We start from the raw sequence: 19,799 nt of genomic DNA on the forward strand, positions 1-19,799 counted from the left end.
CCAAAACTGAGGCGTCAGATCCAATCAGAGCGTTGGGAAAACCTCCAGCAGGTGACGCTGTCTCAGAAGAGCGACGTCTCACGGAGTAAACAGGTTTTTACAGGTAGTAGTGGGCACCGCGAGCTAAATGGTTAGCCATGCTGAGCCAGGTTAGCACTAACATTACTTCCACTGATGCTAACGCGCCACGCCAACATGGTATTTAGCTAAACGTATTAGCCGAATGTGCATAGCTATTAGCTACGCATAGCTAATAGTGCTAAAGTAAAGCTAAATCGCTAAAGTCAACCCTGTTGATGCTTTAAGAAGCTGAAAGTTTACCAAGCAGCCAACTAAATTATTACTTCAGAAGTTTACTGGAAAATTAAATTCAGGGGAGACTAAATACACGAAACATTTTTCAAAAGGTGTTAAGCGAAATATTTGCTCCACTATTATCAAATTAGTGGAAATGTGCCTACCACTTAAGGGCTCATCATTATCATGTCAGGAATAAAAGGAAAACAATCCGTTTAGAGAGGGCAGAACGTGGTATCGGATCTGAAGCGGTTGCCGTGGTAACAGAAATATGCGCACAGACAGAGAGGCTGCATGCTGTCGCAGGCTCTTCAGCCATCTTCAGCTGAGGCTTCAACCGAGCTCAGATTCAAACCCGTTGCCATGGAAACGACTGGTCTGAACCAGTATCTCAAGCAGGACAGAAAGAACCAAAATGTGAAACTTTTCCTTCCAGAGAAACACGGTAGAACGTGAGCCTCGGTCCGTGGCTAACGATGAACTCAGTTCAGCTTTTTAGTTACATTTGAAGTCATTTAGTTGTAAATGTCGTCCAGGCATGATGCTGCCAAGCCTCTGATTTCAGAAACATTCAATCATCTTTCTCTGCAAACCAGACAAAATATTACAAACTGTCCCTCTAATCTCAGGTTATTACAGTCAAACGGCTGCTTTATGATTAGAAAACACCCGGCACATTTAAAACACACTGTAAAAACCTCTCTGTAGATTTAAGCTCAAAATATCCTAAAACATCAAACCAGAGAATAAAAATCTTCCATTTCTATTCCAATTTGCCTCCGGTGAGCCGAACGGCTGGAAGGACGAAGACACAGTGAACACGGGTACAAGTCAAGAGTCTCCAAAACATAATTCTGATTTTACTAATCTCTTCTACGAGGTCGGCGCACATTTACGATGAGGCACGAAAACTGCACGAGAAAAGCCAAAGTCACGAGTTTCCACACATTCAGTTCACAATCACTAACCCACAGGGCATGGCAGCGCTCACTGGGCCTAGTCAAATCATCCACTTATTACAACGGCAGACACAGAGGCTTCCCACTGGGAGCCACATGTAAACACTGGAACCAGTGAAGTCCACTTCCAGTCGCTGGTCGGCTGCTGCAGCAGGTGGAGTTTCCACCGACAGGCAGGAGTGAAGCAGGAAGGCACAGCGGCGCCGAGCGGAGGAAACATGGCCGACAGAGCCCAACGCCAAACCGCTCGCATCGTTTTAAACAGAGTTGCAGCTTACATTCAGGTTTTCAATTTCAACATTTTCACATTTCTACATTTTCAAAAGTTTGTAAATTTTTACATTTATAAGAATTTTTTTATTTCAAAATTTCTACATTTTTAAATGTCACATTTTAAATAATTTAAATTTTAAAATGAATTACATTTTTAAAATGTTTTTTACATTTTTAAAAAGTCAATATTTTAAAAATTTCCGTGTTGAAATATTAAAAATCTATTAGATTTTAAATTCATAAATTTAAGAGCTTCAAACTTTTCAAAATGGGTTCTTTACTTATTTATTAATGTTTTTTAAAAAATTGTTTTTGATTTTTTTTTCTTTTTGTAACTCAACCGTCAACATTTAAACATTTCTAATTTCTGCATCTTAATGTTGAAAATGTTAAAATTGAATTTTATGATCTGATTCACCGTTTTATCAGTTTGAATATAAAGGAATAAAATCACTTTTGGCAACAAAAACAGAAAAGTTCAGAAAACCCACAAAGCATCAACTTCCTGTTTTCAGCTTAAAATACAGGAAGCTCTTCACAATCGAAGCAATAAAAAAATCATTTCCATCCCTGCTTGGTTTCAGCAGAAGCAGGTCCACATCACACAGAACCGAGCCAGCAGCGAACCAGATCGAGCGGTTCTGGACCGGGTTCATTTCAATCACCAATAAATAATCAGTCAATAAATCAGCGATGCTGATTGTTTACCATTAGATGCAATAAGGCAGCAGAGTAGGACCTTTTGGGTCGGTTCTGATGGTCTCCATGGCAACCAGAAACACTGAGAGGAAAATATAACAACCAGGATCCAGAACCAGAACAGAAACATGAAGATGGGATGAAAAAGGCTTTTATTCTGAAGGGTCACCATCAGGCTGAAGGAAGTGGTGGTTGTTCTGGCAGCAGAGTGAGGTCCTGACCTTTGACCCTGTCCTCTGGTCTGAGCTGATCGGGTCAGGCAACGACATGGTGGTGGCAGCGTCATGCTGCAGGTTCCACCTCTGAACCATCAGCTGAACAGCTGGAACCCGGCTGACGTCGACCTTTAACCCTTTGGAGGTTTGTGAAAGCCCAACAAGGGGCGGGGCCATCTGCGAGGCCACCGACCCGGAAGAGGAGAATATGTTTCAATTCAGGTTCTGAAGAATTTTTTTGAACTTTTGGCTTCCTAACCGCCGCCTCAGAGCTTGTCCCACAACCAGAACCCTGACATGAACCCAGGAACAAACCAGACCTCTGTAACCCCACCCTGCTGCTCTGCCCCGTCCTCATCAGAACAGCGCCCCCTGCTGACTCCTTGAAGGCAGAGCGATAAGGCAGACGACGCGGCAGGACATCCGGACGGCGGGCGGGTCGGTTCCTGGGCCATCAGAGGACGCAGCAGACGCCCAGGGGGACCAGCACCACCAACAGGAAGTAGACAATTCTGTACAGGTGGAGTGAAGAAAAGGTTGCCATGGTGACAGCCAATGGGAGCGGGAGGCAGGAGACGACAGGCAGCAGTCGGCTGCAAGACAGGAAGGAGGAAGTTTAAAACCAGGAAGTGTCAGATCTGCTGAAGATGAAATAAATCTATAGAATATTTATTTTATCTAATCTTTAAATAAAATTTAGATAAATAAACACGTGAATGTTGTGGCCTAAGATAGACATAAACCATAAAAAGCAAATTAACTCAAAAATGCTGCAACCACAGGAAATAAAAACAGGAAGATTAAAATCCTGTGAACTCGCTCCACAAAGTGTTAGTCCTCCAGGCCACTAGGTGGAGTCTGGACTCACTAATATTAGCTGCGTAAATATGCTGCTGTTTAAATATAAAAGAAAGTATAATCCATCTTTTCTTCCTTCCTCAAACTTTTCCTCTCTGCTGCTCAGCTCCCCCTGGTGGTCTGGAGGAATAATGTTTACTGGAGCCAGATTGCAGCGTTTTCCTGTTGCACCTGTTTTTAGTTTTGGTTTTTCTTGGAGTCAGCATCATTCATGTGTTTGCAGGTTGTTTTGGAGCAGACGGTATCGCACTAATAATATTCAGCATAATAATTACATAGCTACTTTGTGAATTTTTGGTAAAATATCACATTTACTGAGCTGCTGTGTGAAAATAATTTAGCAGCAGATTTTTGAAGGCCACCTGGATCCAGATCCTGTCGACTGTCTCACCTGTTGCTGAGATGCAGCGTGTTGCAATTGATGAGCAGCAGGGAGACGCAGACCAGAGGCATGGAGTGAACCCAGCAGGGATCCGGGTCCAGCCGGGTGCAGAACCTGTTCAGAACCAGAAGGCCATGAGACCTGGGCCAGGCGGGTGCTCTGCTCCCTACGGCGCGGCGCGGCGCTACCTCAGGCTGCGGCTCCAGTGGAGCAGCGACGGTGCGCTGAGCACGGCGGGCAGCAGCAGCAGCGTCGCCAGGCTGAGGTGCAGCTGCAGGTCGTCCCTCACTTCCTGCAGGGCGCCCTCTGACAGCAGGCCGCGCTCGCCGGCCTCCGGCGCCCCGTTGGCAGCCGGTTTCTGTTTCCGTGGCGCCTGGAGGGACGGAGAGCGGGTTCTGGTTTCAGGCCAAATGGAACCGGGAAGACGAGTTCTGCTGGATCTTACCAGGTTCAACATGTGGCTCAGAGATCGCTCCGTCATCTGCAGCCGGAGAACCTGAAGGCAACACGGACTGAAAGTAAGTACACCCCCTGACTGACAAAACAACCAGCAGATGATTTTATTAGCCGAACCTCCAGCTGGAGCAGCGAAGGAGAGGAAACATAAAACTATTAGAAGAAATATGAACGACAAATGGAAAGAAATAAAACAAAAACAAGAGTGAAGATAATAAAATCTAAAAAACAAAAATTCTATATAAAAAAAATCAAATAAGAAATTTGTTGTGAATGTATAATTAAAACATTTTTAAAAAATAGACTGGAAAAAATAAATACAACACAAATTTAAAAAATACATAAAATTAAATAAAGACTGAAAAAAACAACAATGATTTGGGTCAGAACCGCTGCTGGAGGTTCTACAGGGACGGACCAGGAAGTACCGAGTTTAACAGGTTCTGATCCGGTTAACGACGGCCTGGAATGAGTGTGGCTGTATCTGTGCGTGTGTGTGTGTGCTTCACCCGGTTCAGGTGCAGCAGGCTGGCGGCGGCGATGGCCAGAGCGCCGCAGGAAGTGGATCCGGCCGCCGCCAGGCAGACGGCCAGGAGGAGGCGGGTCCGGAGCCGCAGCGTCCCGGCGCCTCTGGAGACGGACGGCCTGCGGAGGAACGGCCCATCGTCAGGGGAGAGTTCAGAGGGAACCGGGTTCTGACCCGACCCGGCGGTTACCTGTGCAGCGGCGCCAGCAGCAGTGAGGCGAGCCGGACCAGCAGGCGCAGCAGAGCGCTGGCCCAGAACGCCACGGCGGCCCCCAGCACGTACAGCAGCGGCGCCAGCAGGTGGCGCCACTCCTCCCCTGACTCCACCCACTCAGGAAGCGCCTCGTCAGGCGGGGTGGGGGGCAGGACGTCCTCCGGGGGGAGGAGGCCCCGACAGCAGCTGGAGAACAACAGAACCGTGACGTGACCCAGAATGACCCAGGGGGCGGGGCCTAGAGGGAGGGGCTCAGGCTCACCTGAGGAGGATGTGCAGCAGGTAAAGAGGAAGGTTGACCTTGTGCAGCTGCAGCGCCCCGCCCACTGCCTCGCTCATGTCTGCTGCTCGGCCCGACGCCAGGATGGAGGACAGCTGCCCCCCGCAGGCCAAGAGCAGCGCTACAGACGTGTAGACCGGAACCAGCGGACCGCAGAACCGCAGGACCTGGAACCGCAGCACAACTCCTGTTGCCTGGCAACGAGAAACCAGCAACTTCTGTCTGGATGAGCAAAAGCTGGACTTACCTGTCCCAGCACCTTGGGGAAGGAGGTTCTGACCGACACCTGGAGGGGAGGAAACATTCTGGATCGATCACACTCTGATGTGGGACTCCTCTGACAGCTTATATAACAGTCAGGGTTGCAAACTGCTAATTTGGGATTAGCAATCCAGAGTCACCAGGCTGCAGGCTGAAAGCAAAGCTCAGTGCTGTACCTTGTACTGACAGTTGGGGGCGGTGTGGAGCTGCAGCAGCACACTGGAGCCGTTGTCAGGACGACTGGTGTGAAGCATCCCTGAGATCTCTGTGGCAGACGGCGCGCTGGCAGACGGATCAAACCGGGTCAGAACCAACAGCAGGAAACTGAAAGCAGCTGGAATGAGGAAGAGTCACCTGGCTGTGGTGAAGGAATCCTCCCGGAACCAGGGGACCCGCATCCGGTACACACCGGGCAGCCTGTCTGCGCGCACACACACACACACACACACACACACACACACACACACACACTGGGATCATCGCTCCATGTCACAGGAAGTTGATCCACTCATACAGGAAGTGCCTACCTCTGGTTCCTCTGCAGTGACTCACCACGCTGATCCGGAAGGCCTGGTAGACCTGGACACAAAGATGCGTTTGAGGCCTGTAGGCAGCGTAGGAGAAAACAATGGCGCTGTGGAAATGGCTACCTGGTGGAAGTACAGCAGCTGGATGTTGTGAAGAAGTCCAGAGGAGTTCACTGTGACGTCACTGGCTTGAAAACCTGCAGAACCAGAACCACCAGAATTAATCAGCTTTAATAACAGCTATTAACTCTTCTTATATAGTTTAAATAAACACCTTGTTTTCCTGTCAATCAGGTTATATTCAAGATTGCCCCATCATTAGTGTAAATTTATCTGTGATGCTAATTAGCAACACCAGGCACTTAAGGAATAAAACTGACTTTTATCCTTGTAAACTCATTATATTATTGGTGCTGCCGTTGCTCCAACAAGACTTAGTTAAAATGTGTTTTTGAGCAGCTGTTGCTTTTGATTGAGTTTCAGTCTCACCGAAGGACAGGACATGAGGCACAGAGACGGGCCGGGTCAGAGATTCTTCTCTCTGCCACTCACACTCCACCGTGAACTGAAGGAAGAAACACTTGTTGTTAAAAAGAGCCTCAGACCAGGTCAGAACCGCCAGTGACCCGGTTCGGGGGAAGGACGACCTGACCTGTTTGCTGTTGAGGTTGGAGGCAGAAACGACCAGATGAGTGAAGGAGGACAAGTCGGCCAGACTCAGAACCAGAACCTGAGGGAAGAGACGGGTTCTCATTACAACCCGAGCAGAACCGGGCCAAACCGTGCCGGTTCTGCTCAGGTCACCTTATAAGCTGGCAGCAGCTCGGTTCCCATGGACAGGTCCACGGCGTGGCCGCTGAGGACAGAGACAGAGACAGGCTGCTCATCCCACACATCAGAGCGGCTCAAACGTCTCAATAATTCAAGATGGCGGTGTTTACCAGGAGGAGGCGTTGCCATGGAGACAGCCGAAAACCCAGCTGCTCATCTCCTGTTGGACAACAACCACACATTTTACCAATGATTTAAAGGGACAGAAATGCTAAAATCCACCTTGTTTTCACATCACTGAGCAAAGAGAAAACGTTTTTTCACAGGATTTCAACCAAAGTAAAAATAAAAGTTTTATGATCAGCAGAGGGAAGCAGTTCAGAAAAGCTGCAGCAGCATTTTGTATTAAAACTGCAGCTGGGAGGAGTTTCCATCAGGATCATCGAGACGAGAGCACAGAGGAAACGCTCTGGTGGGCGGAGCCACAAATCCACTGGGTCATTAATCAGCATAAAACAATCAGGCCGCCATTTTGTTTTAAAGCAGGACTGAGCTCTGACTTCAGATCAACTCCCAAACAGGGGAACTGAAATTAAAGATTGATATATTTTCAAAAACTGTCATTTGCATTTTCTTTTAAAAAAGAAAATATAATTAATTTAAATCAGAAACCAGATATGAAAAATCCAGAGCAGCAGAAAATCAACAATTCTGTTCAGGAAAACCATCGAGACCTGGAGATAAACTGGGATCATAAAGTAGGAAGAAAGGCGGGGCCACCCTGTCCAGATGCTCCGCCCACTTTCTGAGACTCCACCCCCAAACACGACAGGAAGTTAATATTTTATTTTAATTTGTATTTTTAACAAACTTTTTGGCCCCAGTTTAACTCCAAATATATGAGCCTGTGGTCACATCAGAACCAGATCAGAAACCCGGTGAGAAGCTGGGATTGGTTCTGAAGGATCCGGTGAAGGAACAGCAGCCAGTAAACTGTGGAGCGACAGACCGTCAGTCGAATCGGGTACGGAAGTGACGAGAAAGCAGGACCAGGACCGGGACCATTTCCTCTGCTGATGACAGAAAGGGCCCACCTATCTGGATGCTGTGGGTCGGCAGAACCTCAGGACGAAGTTCTGGAGTTGTGAGCAGAACCCACCAGGTTGTTGCTGCGGCAGTAGAAATGACTGTAGGCGTTCCGCCGACTGGGCAGAGCAAACAGGAAGTACTTCAGTTGTCCTTCCTGTCAGACAGAGCAGAGTGTCACTCCAGAACTTCAGAACCACCTGGTGGACCTTCTGTCTGCCCGGAGGAGGTTCTATTGGTACCTTCGGGGTTCTGTAGGACAGACGTAGAGAGTTCACTTCACTCCAGGCTTCAGGAACATCTGGACAACAAGGGAGCAGAACTCAGATCAGTAACACGGTCAGAACCAGAACCACAATATGCCAATTGACTCGCTGATAAGGAGCCCCCTGCCACTAGACGGCTCCCAGTGCCACTATAGAGCGCCCCCTACCGCTAGACGGCGCCCCCTACCGCTAGACGGCGCCCCCTACCAATAGACGGCGCCCCCTGCCGCTAGACGGCGCCCCCTGCCGCTAGACGGCGCCCCCTGCCAATAGACGGCGCCCCCTACCGCTAGACGGCGCCCCCTACCAATAGACGGCGCCCCCTGCCGCTAGACGGCGCCCCCTGCCGCTAGACGGCGCCCCCTACCGCTAGACGGCGCCCCCTACCGCTAGACGGCGCCCCCTGCCAATAGACGGCGCCCCCTGCCAATAGACGGCGCCCCCTGCCAATAGACGGCGCCCCCTGCCAATAGACGGCGCCCCCTACCAATAGACGGCGCCCCCTACCAATAGACGGCGCCCCCTGCCAATAGACGGCGCCCCCTACCAATAGACGGCGCCCCCTACCAATAGACGGCGCCCCCTGCCAATAGACGGCGCCCCCTGCCGCTAGACGGCGCCCCCTACCAATAGACGGCGCCCCCTACCAATAGACGGCGCCCCCTACCAATAGACGGCGCCCCCTACCAATAGACGGCGCCCCCTACCAATAGACGGCGCCCCCTACCAATAGACGGCGCCCCCTGCCAATAGACGGCGCCCCCTGCCAATAGACGGCGCCCCCTGCCGCTAGACGGCGCCCCCTACCAATAGACGGCGCCCCCTACCAATAGACGGCGCCCCCTACCAATAGACGGCGCCCCCTGCCAATAGACGGCGCCCCCTGCCAATAGACGGCGCCCCCTGCCGCTAGACGGCGCTGCCCTCAGATTAAAGATCCGTTCTCTCACCTAGGATGGGGACGGATGTGTCCTTGACGTCTCTCAGTGTCCTGACGGGGTGTCTGATGAAGTGATGGTACAGGACGCTCCGTCTCCTCTCTGGATCATCTGTGAACTGTTGGACATTGGATCAGCTGTGAGGACACCATGACAACACCTTGACGACAGAGATCTCCATGACAACAAGCAGCTGAGGTGTTCAGACCTGTCCAGTTTGGGCATCGATGAGGTCAAAGAACGCCCTGACCGTGGCGAGGACCAGCTCTTTGCACCTGCAGCAGAGGAAAACAGTGTTGGAGACGCCTGACGTGAGATCCAGGTGAGATCCAGGCGACTTACCAGACGATGGAGAGATGGTCAGTGGAGACCCAGGTCCGGGGAACCGCCGTCACCTGACACAGATCACAAGGCTCAGCAGAGGAAGGCGCAGGGACGGGACAAACTGAACACTACAAACCAGCCGTACCACCAGAGACAGCTTGTTGGGGTCTCCTGGAGGACAGGGTAGGGACGTCAGCCCAGACCGGACCTGGTAGTCACGGTAACCGCCTCCCACCGACAGCACGGTGATGTTCCTGAGCTTGGCCGCCTGATTCACCCACTTCTGCCGCACCGCCGTGTAGAAATCTAGGGAGAGGATTAAAACAGAGTTATCACGGCAACCGGCAACTGGTGCAACGGCGACCGGCTCGGCTCACCCAGCAGGTACGGGTCCAGGGCCAGAACCGGGGCCATATGGGGGGAGGCCTGAGTGATGATGAGGCTGACCAGGTGAGGGTTGAAGCGAGGAAGAGTGAACAGCGCCCGGGCCACCACGCCCCCCATGGAGTGGCCGACCAGCACCACGCTCTGGGGCGGAGTTTTCAGCTGCTGGGGGAACCGGACCGTCATTTAATACGACTTTATGTGACAAACAGCTGAGCAGAACTTTATTTTCACAATTTATTTAAATAAGTTTTAAAAATATTTGTATTTATTCTTATTATTTTGTATTTGTATTTTATTAATATTAATTTGTCAATTTGTTTTATTTTTAATATTCTTCTGGCCTCGCTTCCATTAGCAGTTAAATGTGTAGCGCTCTGCAGCATGGATACTTCCTGTTGCTTTGTCACATAAAAGGCCAGAAGTTGGACCGGACGCGTCGGTACCAGCCGGTTCTGACCTTGTACAGCCGCAGGATGGCCTTGATGCTCTCGTGCAGGAAGTGGGTCTGCTGGAGCAAACTGCCGCCGTAAAGTGCCACCAGCTCCTCGTTGAAGTCCACGGTGAAGACGTTGAGATGGACGCCGCCCTCCATGTTCTCCGCCTTCCTCAGGGCCACCGAGCCCAGAGAGCGAGCTGCGTCACATGACGGGGAGAGCCAATCAGAGAGCAGGAAGCCATCCACTCTCTTCACATCGTACCTTTAAACTTGTGTGGGAATCGGTGGTTCCCGTTTCCCTCACCTTGCTTGTAGCTGCCGGCGTTTCCGGGCAGGAAGAGCACGGGCGCGCCGGTGAGTTTGAGCGCCCGGGTCTCCTGAGCATATAGGCCCTCGCCGTAGAGGTAGAGGCCGTATGCCGGGTAAAGTCTGGCCACGCGTCTGGGCAGAGACACACGCTGCCAACAAAAACCACAGAGAACGGAAAATTAGAAATGGAAAAATTCAAAAACGTTTCTACGCTGGCAGGAAGTCGCCTTTAGCAGCCTTACTCTTGCCAACTTAGCAATTGCGCTACTACATTTACCAACTTTTAAACTAAAAAAAATAGGTGTCAGTCAAAATCGGAATTGGTGTCCAATCGGTGCATCCTTACTGTTGACCCTGGTTACCTGAGGTTATCACCAGGTGTGACCAATGAATCAGCCCAATCTATAGTTGATGAAATCATTGATTCGCTCGAAACCACCAATAGATGGAAACGCGCCTGATTCACTTTCTTTATTTTATGTGAAACTTTAAAAGCTTGTTACACATTTCCCATGACAGTTGGATGGAATCGGCCGGACAGACCCGCACACCAGGACATGTTTAAAAATAGTCACCCTGCTGTTGCCACCCACTTTGTTGCTATATTCATCAACGTTTCAGACCAAAGTAATCAACCAGTCAGGCTATTTTAAGATCGGTGATCGGCCAGAAACCTGTAATCGGTGCATCGCCTCTTCGCAGCAGCATCACAGCTGGTTGTGTTTCACAGCAGCTCCATGCAGCCATGTTCTGGTTCTGATCTGGTTCTGTTCTGCTCCGACCTGCTCAGGAGTTTTAAGGATGTCTGCTTCCAGAACCCCACTAATCTGATCCCCCACAGGTGAGGTCAGGGTTTCACCTGACAGCGTGATACCTCAGCTGGTCACGTGGCACAGCTGTCAGGAAGCGTTACCAGCTCCCTGGACCCCAGCAGAACCCCGGAGGAACCGGGCAGGACTCACCCGGTACTCTGGGTACTCAAACATGTAGGTCATGCTGCATCGGTTCTCCTCGAAGCCGGTCAGCAGCTCCCGCAAGCCGACCAGCAGCAGCCCCAGAGCCGCCCCATAAAACGCCGCCGCGGCGGCCCTCATGGCTTCCGTCGAACCGGACTCTCCGAACCTACAGCGGCCTCATCTCCGAGTTCCGGTGCTCATCTGTAGGTCTACTCGGTGAGGGCGTCAACGCCAGTCCAGTAGAACCAGTTCACAACTCAGCCTCACAGGGTACACTCCTTTACAGTCAGCCGGCGAGGAACCGGGCCAAACGGTGGGCGTGGTTTGGGACCAGCTGATAACAACGTGACCTAAAGCGGGGCTGTTTGGAAATAAAACTGTCCCTTTATAAAACGAGTAACGTAATTAAATCGGTATAACGTGATTTGTGGGAACCAGGAAGTGTTCGGCATTAAATGACGTAAACAAGGTATTCTGTTAAGAAGAAAACGGTTTTCTCTGAGCAGCTGTTTTGATAACACCTCCCACACCGCCTCATTGTTATCTGTACCCGAGTTGTCCACCGGCTGACTACAAAGGATGCGCACTCTCAAGGTGTTTGACCAATCAGAGAAACTGAAGTGTGACGATTGACCAATAGCAGATCAGCTACTGAGTGACGATTTCTGCGCGTGAAACGGTCAGTTTGATTCAATAATTTCCAATTGAAAACATTATTTATGGTATTAAATAACTTTAATGGGAGGAAGATGGTTTTATCTGATAAACTCTTCCTGCTCTAACCGATGGAAGAACTGGAATAAAAACAGTTGAACCGCCGGGGCCAGTCCCCCTGTTCAACTGGTTTCACTGAGATAAATACTAAATCAGTTTCTTATCATGAAAAAGAAACTGTCACTAATTGTTCCCTTGGACCAACTCAAATGTCTTATCTTCCCAGTTTTACTTTAACTATGAATTAAAAGATGTACAGGTTGGTTAAAGCTGTTCATGGTTCAAACTGAACGTTCATCATGTTGAGTCCAGCAGATTGAATCAGAATCTCATCTAATCATGGATTCGTCATCTGAGAGGCGGGTCCATCACAGGACCAACAGACAGGCGCAGAGAGACCAGTTAAACCAGTCAGGACGAATCAGGAGAACTTTTAGATGTTAGAACATCTAAAAACATCCGTCTTCCTCCCATTAAAGGACTTTTATTCAGTAAATTATTACTTCATACATCGAATAAAACCCATAGAAATCGTCACTCAGTAGCTGCTCTCCTATTGGTCTATTCTGACAGATTCCAGCTCTCTGATTGGTTGAATCTTTAAGTTCTGATTAAACTGAAATCTGTTGCTCAAAGTTTCTTGAAAATAATAAAAGAAAATGGTGGGATATTATTTTAATGTAGAAACAAAATGGACGTCCTGATTAGACCAGAACCAGGTCGTATAATCAAAACTAGTCAGCAGCAGGTTTGGGTCAGAACTCCATGTTCAAACTTCAGTTTCACGTTAAATCCAGTCAGCGAGTGATGATGTCATCCGCTTGGAACCGAATTCAGATCCAGTCCAGGCAGTTCTGGTTCCATCCCCCTGGGCTCCTGGTGAGGAGCAGCGACCGGACCGGTCCTCGGTACCGGCCCGGTCTAGTCCAGGAGACTGGAGTGTTCTATCCGGGTGATGGTCCAGTCTGGAGCGACGCCTGTGGTGAACTCCCTCTGGAACCTGAACCAGAACAACAACAGAACCTTAGCGTCCAGATTGCTCAGCGTGAGGAGCGGTTCTGCTCGGGTTCTGGTACTGACTCGTAGATGGCGGTGAGCAGCCGCTTGGCCTCCATCTCTCTGTCGCCGATGGACACCGTGAACATCCGGGTTCCCTCCATGATGTCGTCAGGGAGACCAACGCTGGTCAGGTACCAGAACCGCATCAGGATGCTGACGAACTTCCTGCCTGCAGCCCGACACGGAGGAACCAGAACCAGAACCAGAGGAGAGAGGTCCGATTAAATGGTTCTGACATCATTAAATAAACTGAAAGCTCTGACATCACTGGTTTACTGCCTGGAGAACGAAAGCGGGGTTTTTCTTTCTCACTTCCAGTTCCACCAGCTGGAAGACGGAGGACCCAAAGAATCAGATATTGTTTTTACAGATCCGGGTTTAGACCAGGGGTTTCCAACCTGCGGCTCCCGGGACACATGTGGCCCTCAGGTCCAAATTTTAACACAAAAACAAAGGCACACAGATAAACAAAGGCAACTGAAAAACGCTGCAACAGCAACAATAAAACGATGCTCCACAGAATAGAAGTCCTCCAGACCACCAGGGGGCGTCTGGAATTGGTAATATTAGCTCCGGAAAAGAGTGAGGTCTTTCTGGTCATCCTGTCTTTACCAACGGTCTGGTCCCTGATAGTCTGGTGATCGGCTCCCCCTGGTGGTCTGGAGGACTTACACTTAGTGGAGTCAGTTGGCAGCATTTTAAATGTGCCGTTTTAGATTTTTAGCTTCCATTTCCAGCTGTGCATTTCTTTTTCTGTTATATTTGTTTCTTCTGTGTTTTGGAGTTTGCACCATCCCTGTGAGCCACCGTAGCTCAGCTCCTGCGCTGTCACTTTAAGAAAATCAAACAAGAGGTTTTAGTTAACGAAGGCTGGTTTTATTATCTCCATGACAGATCTACAGATCAATAATAGAAAGACAACCAATGATACAAGGCTTTGAAAATAATAATTGAAATAATTTTACGTTTTTTAACATCAGACAATGTGCTTTATGTGGGCCATCTCTCTTTATTTAATATTTATGGAATAGTGACTCAGTCTGTAAGTTATTTGGTTTATTTTGTTCTAAAACCTGAAAATATGAATTAATTTTAGTTAATTTTATTCCCTTTCAAAATAAAATAAATAATTTAGCAATATAATTATAAAACCTTTTTGCAGCTCTATTAGTATTTCATTTGGTAGCATCAGGGGAAGAAGTGGTTGGAACAAACACAAATCCCATTCGCAATAAATTACTTAAAACACTTAAAAAGGACAAAATATTTGTTAAATTAATTTGTACCTTTCAAAATAAATAAATAAAAAATAGTTTGTAGGTTTTCACAGTTTGTAAGAAATCATTTGTGCTTTTTATAAATAATAAATGAAAATATGATGAACGTATATCTTATTTGGAATAAATAAATTTGTGCTTTTTAATTAATAAATGAATAAAAAGCCCTGTTAGGAATAAATGTGCTGTTTTCAGTGTTTGTGCCGCCAGCTCTGAGCTCACCGTCGTCGTCGTAGAAGATTCCCACGTCTCCCGGCATCGTGTACATCACGTCCTCCGGCTCGGCACACAGAGCTCTCTGGTAGCTGCACGGCAAAGAGCCGCACTTCTGCTCCAGCTTCCCAATCAGCTGCAGGACAGAGGAGGAAGACATGATGAAGATGCTGCTGTTGCTGACCCACTAAGATCATCATCATCTTCATACTCACATCTTTAGCGACGAGGCCCTCCAGAGCCTCAAACTGACACCGAGACAAAAGTCTGGAGACGTGGGAGAAAGCCTGGAGGACAGAGGACAGAGTCCAAATCACTGGAGGACAGAACCAAGATGGAGGACAGAGATGCTGGTGGATGGGTGGATGTTGGATGGATGTGACAGTGCACATTAATGAACTCATAACATTGTTGAAAATATACCAGATTTATCAAAGTGCTCATTTCCATCCGTAGTCACAAAAAGCAAACACAAGATACAAACATTCATATAATTTCATTCATAAAATTAAAAACAAAACCAATACATAAAGTCGGAGTTTTATATCAAATGCTATGTAAATATATATATATATATATATATATATATATATATATATATAAAAATGAATTGATGAACGGAACCAGTGTGAACCGAACAGAATCCAGATCTGGTCTCCGGGTTTGAACCGAACCTGCTTCGCTCCCTCTGTGAACTCCTCGATGCTGAACTCTTTGTCAAAGTAGGTTCTGATCAGGAAGTAGTAGATCCGGGTCCGGAACCAGATGAACGGGTTCGGGATGCCGACCACCACCACTTTGGGCTTCGGGTGGTGCTGATCCCGCTCCGAGCTGTAGGTCCGTCTGGCCGGGAGGTTACCCGCCCGGACCAGACAGCACCGCTGACTCCTAACCAGATTCTGGTTTAAAACGAACCGAGCCAGAGTGAAGGATGAAGGCAGCCGAGGATAACATCTGAACAGGAGGGACACCATCTTTACCGTCCGCTTTGCTGCTGGCTCCGGTCCGAAACAAGTTGTTCAGACAGAAAATCCCAGCAGAAATAATATCCGAGACCCAGCTTGACGTTCATACACAATAAACAAATTTATTAAAATAACATCTTTCTTTTTTTTTTTTACATATATATGTATATATATCTTTATCTGATTCTTTCTCCATGTGGGGAACGATAACAAAGTAACACCAGCGGAAGCCTTGATCCCGCAACTTCCGTGAATAGATAGAGTCCTAAATTACTTTAAATGGAGGTCCAGGAAAGAGTAGCGGTTCCGATTTTCACTGAAGTGGACCGGGACGTGTTTCTGAACGAGGTTTATCCCGGGGTAAGAAGGAACGGTTCCTTTCAGGCGCTCCTCGCGGCTCCAGATAACACGAGGACCGGTTTCAGTGCTACACCTGAGTTTTACGAGTCACCGCAGAAACATCTACTGGAGTACTAACTGATCTGATTTAATTAAAAAAAATATGACATGACTGACAGAAAATATAAAGTTATTAGCAAAATTGGATGCTTTAAAGACTAAAATTATAATAAATAAAATATTTTTTAAATAAAACTCATGAAGTAGGTAATGTAAAAATATGTCAGAACGGACGAAATGATTCAAAAGGCTTTCAACAAATCGTGCCTGGTGCATTTTTGATTGTTCATCATTCAGTTTAGTTTCTCACGGTGGGTAGAAACTACTCAAGTAAGAATAGTGATACTTCATGATATCTTCAGCTGTTTGACTAAAACTAGACTCTAGAATACATGATGAGTCCAGATCATGATTCATCCACCACCATGCTTGAGAGTTGGTTTGATATGGATGAACTTGATGCGCCTTGTTGGCTCCGATTGGTGTGACGTGTCGCTGTCCTCCAGCGCAGCCCGGCGATCCTGCGGGGCGTGGATCTGGGCCCGTGTGTGGACAGGTGGACAGTTGAATACCTGGCTTTGAAAGGAGGTCAGAGGGAGGTGAAGATCCACGTCTCCTCCGTAGCTCAGATGGATTTTCTTCATAAAAACTTCATCTACAGGTGAGCTCCAACATCCAGAGCTTCAGCTGTGATGGAGGAGCCGACCTCTAACCGTCTTGACGTTTTATCACCAGGACTCTGCCGTTTGATGAGTTCGTCAGGAGAGCAGCTGAGACCAAACACTCTGACTTCTTCCTGGCTGAGGTAGGATCGGATCAGCTGGATTTACTGCTGATCGTTTTCCTTCACTGGGGTAAACTCCTGACTTTGGTTTCAGGAGGAGAGCTACTATCTCCGCTCGCTGGGAGAGGACGTCCGGAAGGTAAAAGACTGAAACGACCTGAGAAAACCTGAGTGTGGAGTTTTCAGTCTGGCTGCCTTTGGGAGGAGGATGAGGATGATGATGAGACATGAATGATTGGACGAGCGTGTCTTCGTAGGCATTTCACACCTGATTGGAAAATGTCATAAAAAAAAGAAAATGTGAATTCAGTGTTTCCATCAGATGTTGACGCTCCGCATGGCTGCAGTAAACAGGAAGTAGACGTTGCTCACTTTGGACCAAAAGTCTAAAACAATAGAGAACGACTCAGTTTGGTGGCTCTGGTAAGGCTTGGAAAAGTTCTCTACATCAGAACTTATTCTGCAAACCGTTTTCCATCTTCCTGTTAGAATGTTAAAGATTTTCTAGAAAAGTAAAAAAAAAAAAAAAAAAAAAAACGAGTGTAAAAATGCTTTTATGAAACATTAATTCATTTATAATTTTGCCATTTCCTAATGCGATTCTTCACTATCGCACACGGCTGATCGAACATCGTCTGCAGCTTTACTTTCCATCAGTTTTAATCTGTTAGAGCTGCAGGCGCTACATGTAGCATTGATTTTAGATCCACTCTTACTCATCCTTCTTCCTGTTGATGTGAGGAGCGGCCATGTTGAAACTCAAAGTAAAACAGTGCGTTCGAAAATCAGATGGAACGCTGTCCGAAGTCGGACTTCCCACTGGGAAACTGGGAGAAACTCCGACTGACCCGACTTGTAAGGCCGACTTAGCGATTCAATATGGCCGCTCCTCGCATCGACAGCAGGAAACTGAGGTGGAAACATGTTTATTTTAGAAGACATGAGTCTAAAATCATTGCCACATGCAGCGTCTGCAGCTCCAAACTGAACAGATTAAAGTTGGCGTTTGCTGATGGAAAGGAAATTTAACTTGATGTTTGGAAGCAGAAATGCGAACAGCAGCTGCTGGCGTCGCCATGTTGGAAACCTGATCGCTGACTGTTGGTTCAGGTCTAACATCGAACCCAGCTCCGAGTTCGCAACGCAACAAAATCCTCAGACAAGTCCGACTTCGTTCCAGATGATTTTTCTGATTCTGGCTCCAAATGGACGCAGCGTAGTTCCTGTTAGGTTCTGAACGCAGACGCGTCCTTCCGGTGTCACTCAGCTGGGTCAGTTCTGGGTTTCAGATGTTGAGTTTCTGGGTTCTGATGGGCTGCAGGTCCGGTTTTCCTCAGGTTGGTTCTGTCTCTGCAGGAACCTGCTGACCTGAGCAGACAATTCCCGGACCTGGCTGAGGACTTTCACACGCCGCGGTTCTTTGAACCGGACCGGTTCTTCTCCAGTGTTTTCCGGATCAGCTCCTGCGGTCTGCAGCTGTGGACCCACTATGACGTGAGTTGTGGTTGGACCGGGTCTCAGTGGCTTTAATGTCCAGGTCAGCTGTTTTCAGATTGCTCTGTTGTTGAAGGTGATGGACAACCTGCTGGCTCAGGTCACAGGAAGGAAGAGGGTGGCCCTCTACAGGCCCCAGGATGCATTGCACCTCTACCTCAACGGTGAGGTCCTATGAAAACCTGAGCCTGATGCATCCATGTTTAAACTCTGAGGTAAACGGTTCGGTGAGGCGTTAAAGTGTCGCATTGCTGATTCAACCCATCAGGTGACAAATCAGAGGTTCTGGACATCGATGCTCCTGATCTGAAACGGTTTCCTGAGTTTATAAAAGCCCAGAGATACGACTGCGTTCTGGAGCCTGGAGATCTGCTTTTCATCCCCGGTAGGAAAATCCAGATTTCACAACTTTCAAAGCTCCCAGAAACTCTGGATGAACCCAAACTAACGTCCCATCGTCCTGTCCTCCCCAGCGCTGTGGTTCCATAACACCCTCGCTCTGCACTTTGGAGTCGGAGTTAACGTCTTCTGGCGCCACCTGCCTGCGGAGGCCTACGACAAGAAGGACCCTTATGGCAACAAAGACCCGGTGGCCGCTGCTCGGGCGCTGCAGACTCTGGAGAGGGCGCTGCACACTCTGGACGAGCTTCCGGCGGAGTACCGGGACTTCTACGGCCGGCGGATGGTCCAACGCATCCAGAACCGGACGTATTGCCACAATCCAGACTCAGAAACTACAATACCCAGAAGTCTGTCCCACAAACATGGACGAGTGTATAAAGATCTATGAAGCAACGGAAACAAAGAATATCAGTTATTTCTTTGTATAAACGTTGGTAAAGTTTCACTTCTTGGTTTAATTTATTCAGAATTAATTAATTTTCCTGGAAAAGAGACAAAAATATCAAGAAATAAGAAATTGTTTTACTAATGTCTCTTCTTGAAAGTTCTCTAAATAGCTGTTGAAGATTTAACTGGACCAGAGAATTAAAACATTTTCATCAGATCAATGTCATTTTCTTCATGTTTTGCATTTTAGGTTGGCTAGAAATCATCACTCCTTAAGATGCTACGTCTGATTAACCTCAGAGTTTACAACCTTTATTTACAAGTAATAAACTGACTAGTATCAAACACTAGAAGACCCTCAGGAAATGACAAATTTTAATGAAAAACATTGTTTTTTATGGAAGCCCATTTCCGCCATGAAAGAAAAAATAAAAGACCAACAGGAAGTCATAATTTCGACTTTCTCATAATTATGACTTCCTGTTGGTCTTTTATTTTTTCTTTCATGGTGGAAATGGGCTTCCATAGTTTCTGAGGATTTCTCCTGGTAAAATAAAGAAAATGTTTTTGTTCTTACCTCAATCTGTGGCGCCATCTAGAGTAGAGTCAGAACCGCTTGCTGCAAATGTGACAGCAAGAGGAAATAACTCCCAAAGTTCATCAGATTTTATGTAATAAAATCTGA

At 47.7% G+C, this 19,799-nt stretch overlaps 3 protein-coding genes across 6 annotated transcripts; 1 reads left to right on the plus strand and 2 right to left on the minus strand.

Moving 5' to 3' along the window:
• Nucleotides 1-2,748: 2,748 nt before the first annotated feature.
• Nucleotides 2,749-11,681, minus strand: pgap1 (post-GPI attachment to proteins inositol deacylase 1). 3 transcript variants are annotated; one of them, XM_014973040.2, is made up of 26 exons: nucleotides 11,427-11,681; nucleotides 10,460-10,613; nucleotides 10,177-10,352; nucleotides 9,710-9,881; nucleotides 9,478-9,638; nucleotides 9,351-9,403; nucleotides 9,217-9,283; nucleotides 9,021-9,126; nucleotides 8,047-8,105; nucleotides 7,878-7,961; nucleotides 6,889-6,938; nucleotides 6,752-6,803; nucleotides 6,600-6,677; nucleotides 6,437-6,512; nucleotides 6,071-6,144; nucleotides 5,948-5,999; nucleotides 5,775-5,841; nucleotides 5,597-5,702; nucleotides 5,407-5,445; nucleotides 5,142-5,326; nucleotides 4,856-5,065; nucleotides 4,649-4,784; nucleotides 4,129-4,179; nucleotides 3,872-4,056; nucleotides 3,693-3,797; nucleotides 2,749-3,036 (listed from the first exon to the last, which is right to left on the minus strand). In XM_014973040.2, the coding sequence occupies exons 1-26, from the start codon at nucleotides 11,556-11,558 to the stop codon at nucleotides 2,898-2,900; spliced, it is 2,769 nt and encodes a 922-aa protein (XP_014828526.2). In that variant the 5' UTR covers nucleotides 11,559-11,681; the 3' UTR covers nucleotides 2,749-2,897. The 3 variants fall into 3 exon arrangements, with proteins under 3 accessions (XP_014828526.2, XP_014828527.2, XP_087859738.1); XM_014973041.2 differs by having other exon boundaries at nucleotides 9,710-9,878; nucleotides 11,427-11,680; XM_088003612.1 differs by lacking the exon at nucleotides 11,427-11,681 and adding an exon at nucleotides 11,139-11,410.
• Nucleotides 11,682-12,530: 849 nt separating this feature from the next.
• On the minus strand, nucleotides 12,531-15,672 carry maip1 (matrix AAA peptidase interacting protein 1). Of its 2 annotated transcripts, XM_014973045.2 has the most exons (5): nucleotides 15,358-15,672; nucleotides 14,899-14,970; nucleotides 14,693-14,819; nucleotides 13,215-13,362; nucleotides 12,531-13,134 (listed from the first exon to the last, which is right to left on the minus strand). In XM_014973045.2, the coding sequence occupies exons 1-5, from the start codon at nucleotides 15,655-15,657 to the stop codon at nucleotides 13,056-13,058; spliced, it is 726 nt and encodes a 241-aa protein (XP_014828531.1). In that variant the 5' UTR covers nucleotides 15,658-15,672; the 3' UTR covers nucleotides 12,531-13,055. The 2 variants fall into 2 exon arrangements, with proteins under 2 accessions (XP_014828531.1, XP_087859750.1); XM_088003624.1 differs by lacking the exons at nucleotides 12,531-13,134; nucleotides 13,215-13,362 and adding an exon at nucleotides 13,904-14,024.
• Nucleotides 15,673-15,879: 207 nt separating this feature from the next.
• tyw5 (tRNA-yW synthesizing protein 5) lies at nucleotides 15,880-19,331 on the plus strand. The gene is made up of 8 exons (XM_014973042.2): nucleotides 15,880-16,008; nucleotides 16,554-16,708; nucleotides 16,783-16,852; nucleotides 16,926-16,970; nucleotides 18,188-18,325; nucleotides 18,402-18,489; nucleotides 18,594-18,710; nucleotides 18,799-19,331. The coding sequence occupies exons 1-8, from the start codon at nucleotides 15,928-15,930 to the stop codon at nucleotides 19,113-19,115; spliced, it is 1,011 nt and encodes a 336-aa protein (XP_014828528.1). The 5' UTR covers nucleotides 15,880-15,927; the 3' UTR covers nucleotides 19,116-19,331.
• Nucleotides 19,332-19,799: the final 468 nt, after the last annotated feature.

This window comes from Poecilia mexicana, unplaced genomic scaffold (genome assembly GCF_051168715.1).
Source record: "Poecilia mexicana isolate PSO_F unplaced genomic scaffold, ASM5116871v1 scaffold_2, whole genome shotgun sequence".
NCBI classification, from domain to species: domain Eukaryota; kingdom Metazoa; phylum Chordata; class Actinopteri; order Cyprinodontiformes; family Poeciliidae; genus Poecilia; species Poecilia mexicana.

Excerpts from the sequence above, each read along its gene's own strand:
- pgap1 (XM_014973040.2), bottom strand. The coding sequence starts at position 11,558 with ATGAGGGCCGCCGCGGCGGCGTTTTATGGGGCGGCTCTGGGGCTGCTG. Across the intron at positions 4,180-4,648 it reads GCCTGCTGCACCTGAACCGG|GTTCTCCGGCTGCAGATGAC; the intron begins GTGAAGCACACA and ends TGTTGCCTTCAG. Across the intron at positions 4,057-4,128 it reads TGAGCCACATGTTGAACCTG|GCGCCACGGAAACAGAAACC; the intron begins GTAAGATCCAGC and ends CCGTCCCTCCAG.
- maip1 (XM_014973045.2), bottom strand. The coding sequence starts at position 15,657 with ATGGTGTCCCTCCTGTTCAGATGTTATCCTCGGCTGCCTTCATCCTTC. Across the intron at positions 14,971-15,357 it reads TCACAGAGGGAGCGAAGCAG|GCTTTCTCCCACGTCTCCAG; the intron begins GTTCGGTTCAAA and ends TCTGTCCTCCAG. Across the intron at positions 13,363-14,692 it reads AATCTTCTACGACGACGACG|GCAGGAAGTTCGTCAGCATC; the intron begins GTGAGCTCAGAG and ends GTCGGGCTGCAG.
- tyw5 (XM_014973042.2), top strand. The coding sequence starts at position 15,928 with ATGGAGGTCCAGGAAAGAGTAGCGGTTCCGATTTTCACTGAAGTGGAC. Across the intron at positions 16,009-16,553 it reads TGAACGAGGTTTATCCCGGG|CGCAGCCCGGCGATCCTGCG; the intron begins GTAAGAAGGAAC and ends GCTGTCCTCCAG. Across the intron at positions 18,490-18,593 it reads ATTGCACCTCTACCTCAACG|GTGACAAATCAGAGGTTCTG; the intron begins GTGAGGTCCTAT and ends TCAACCCATCAG.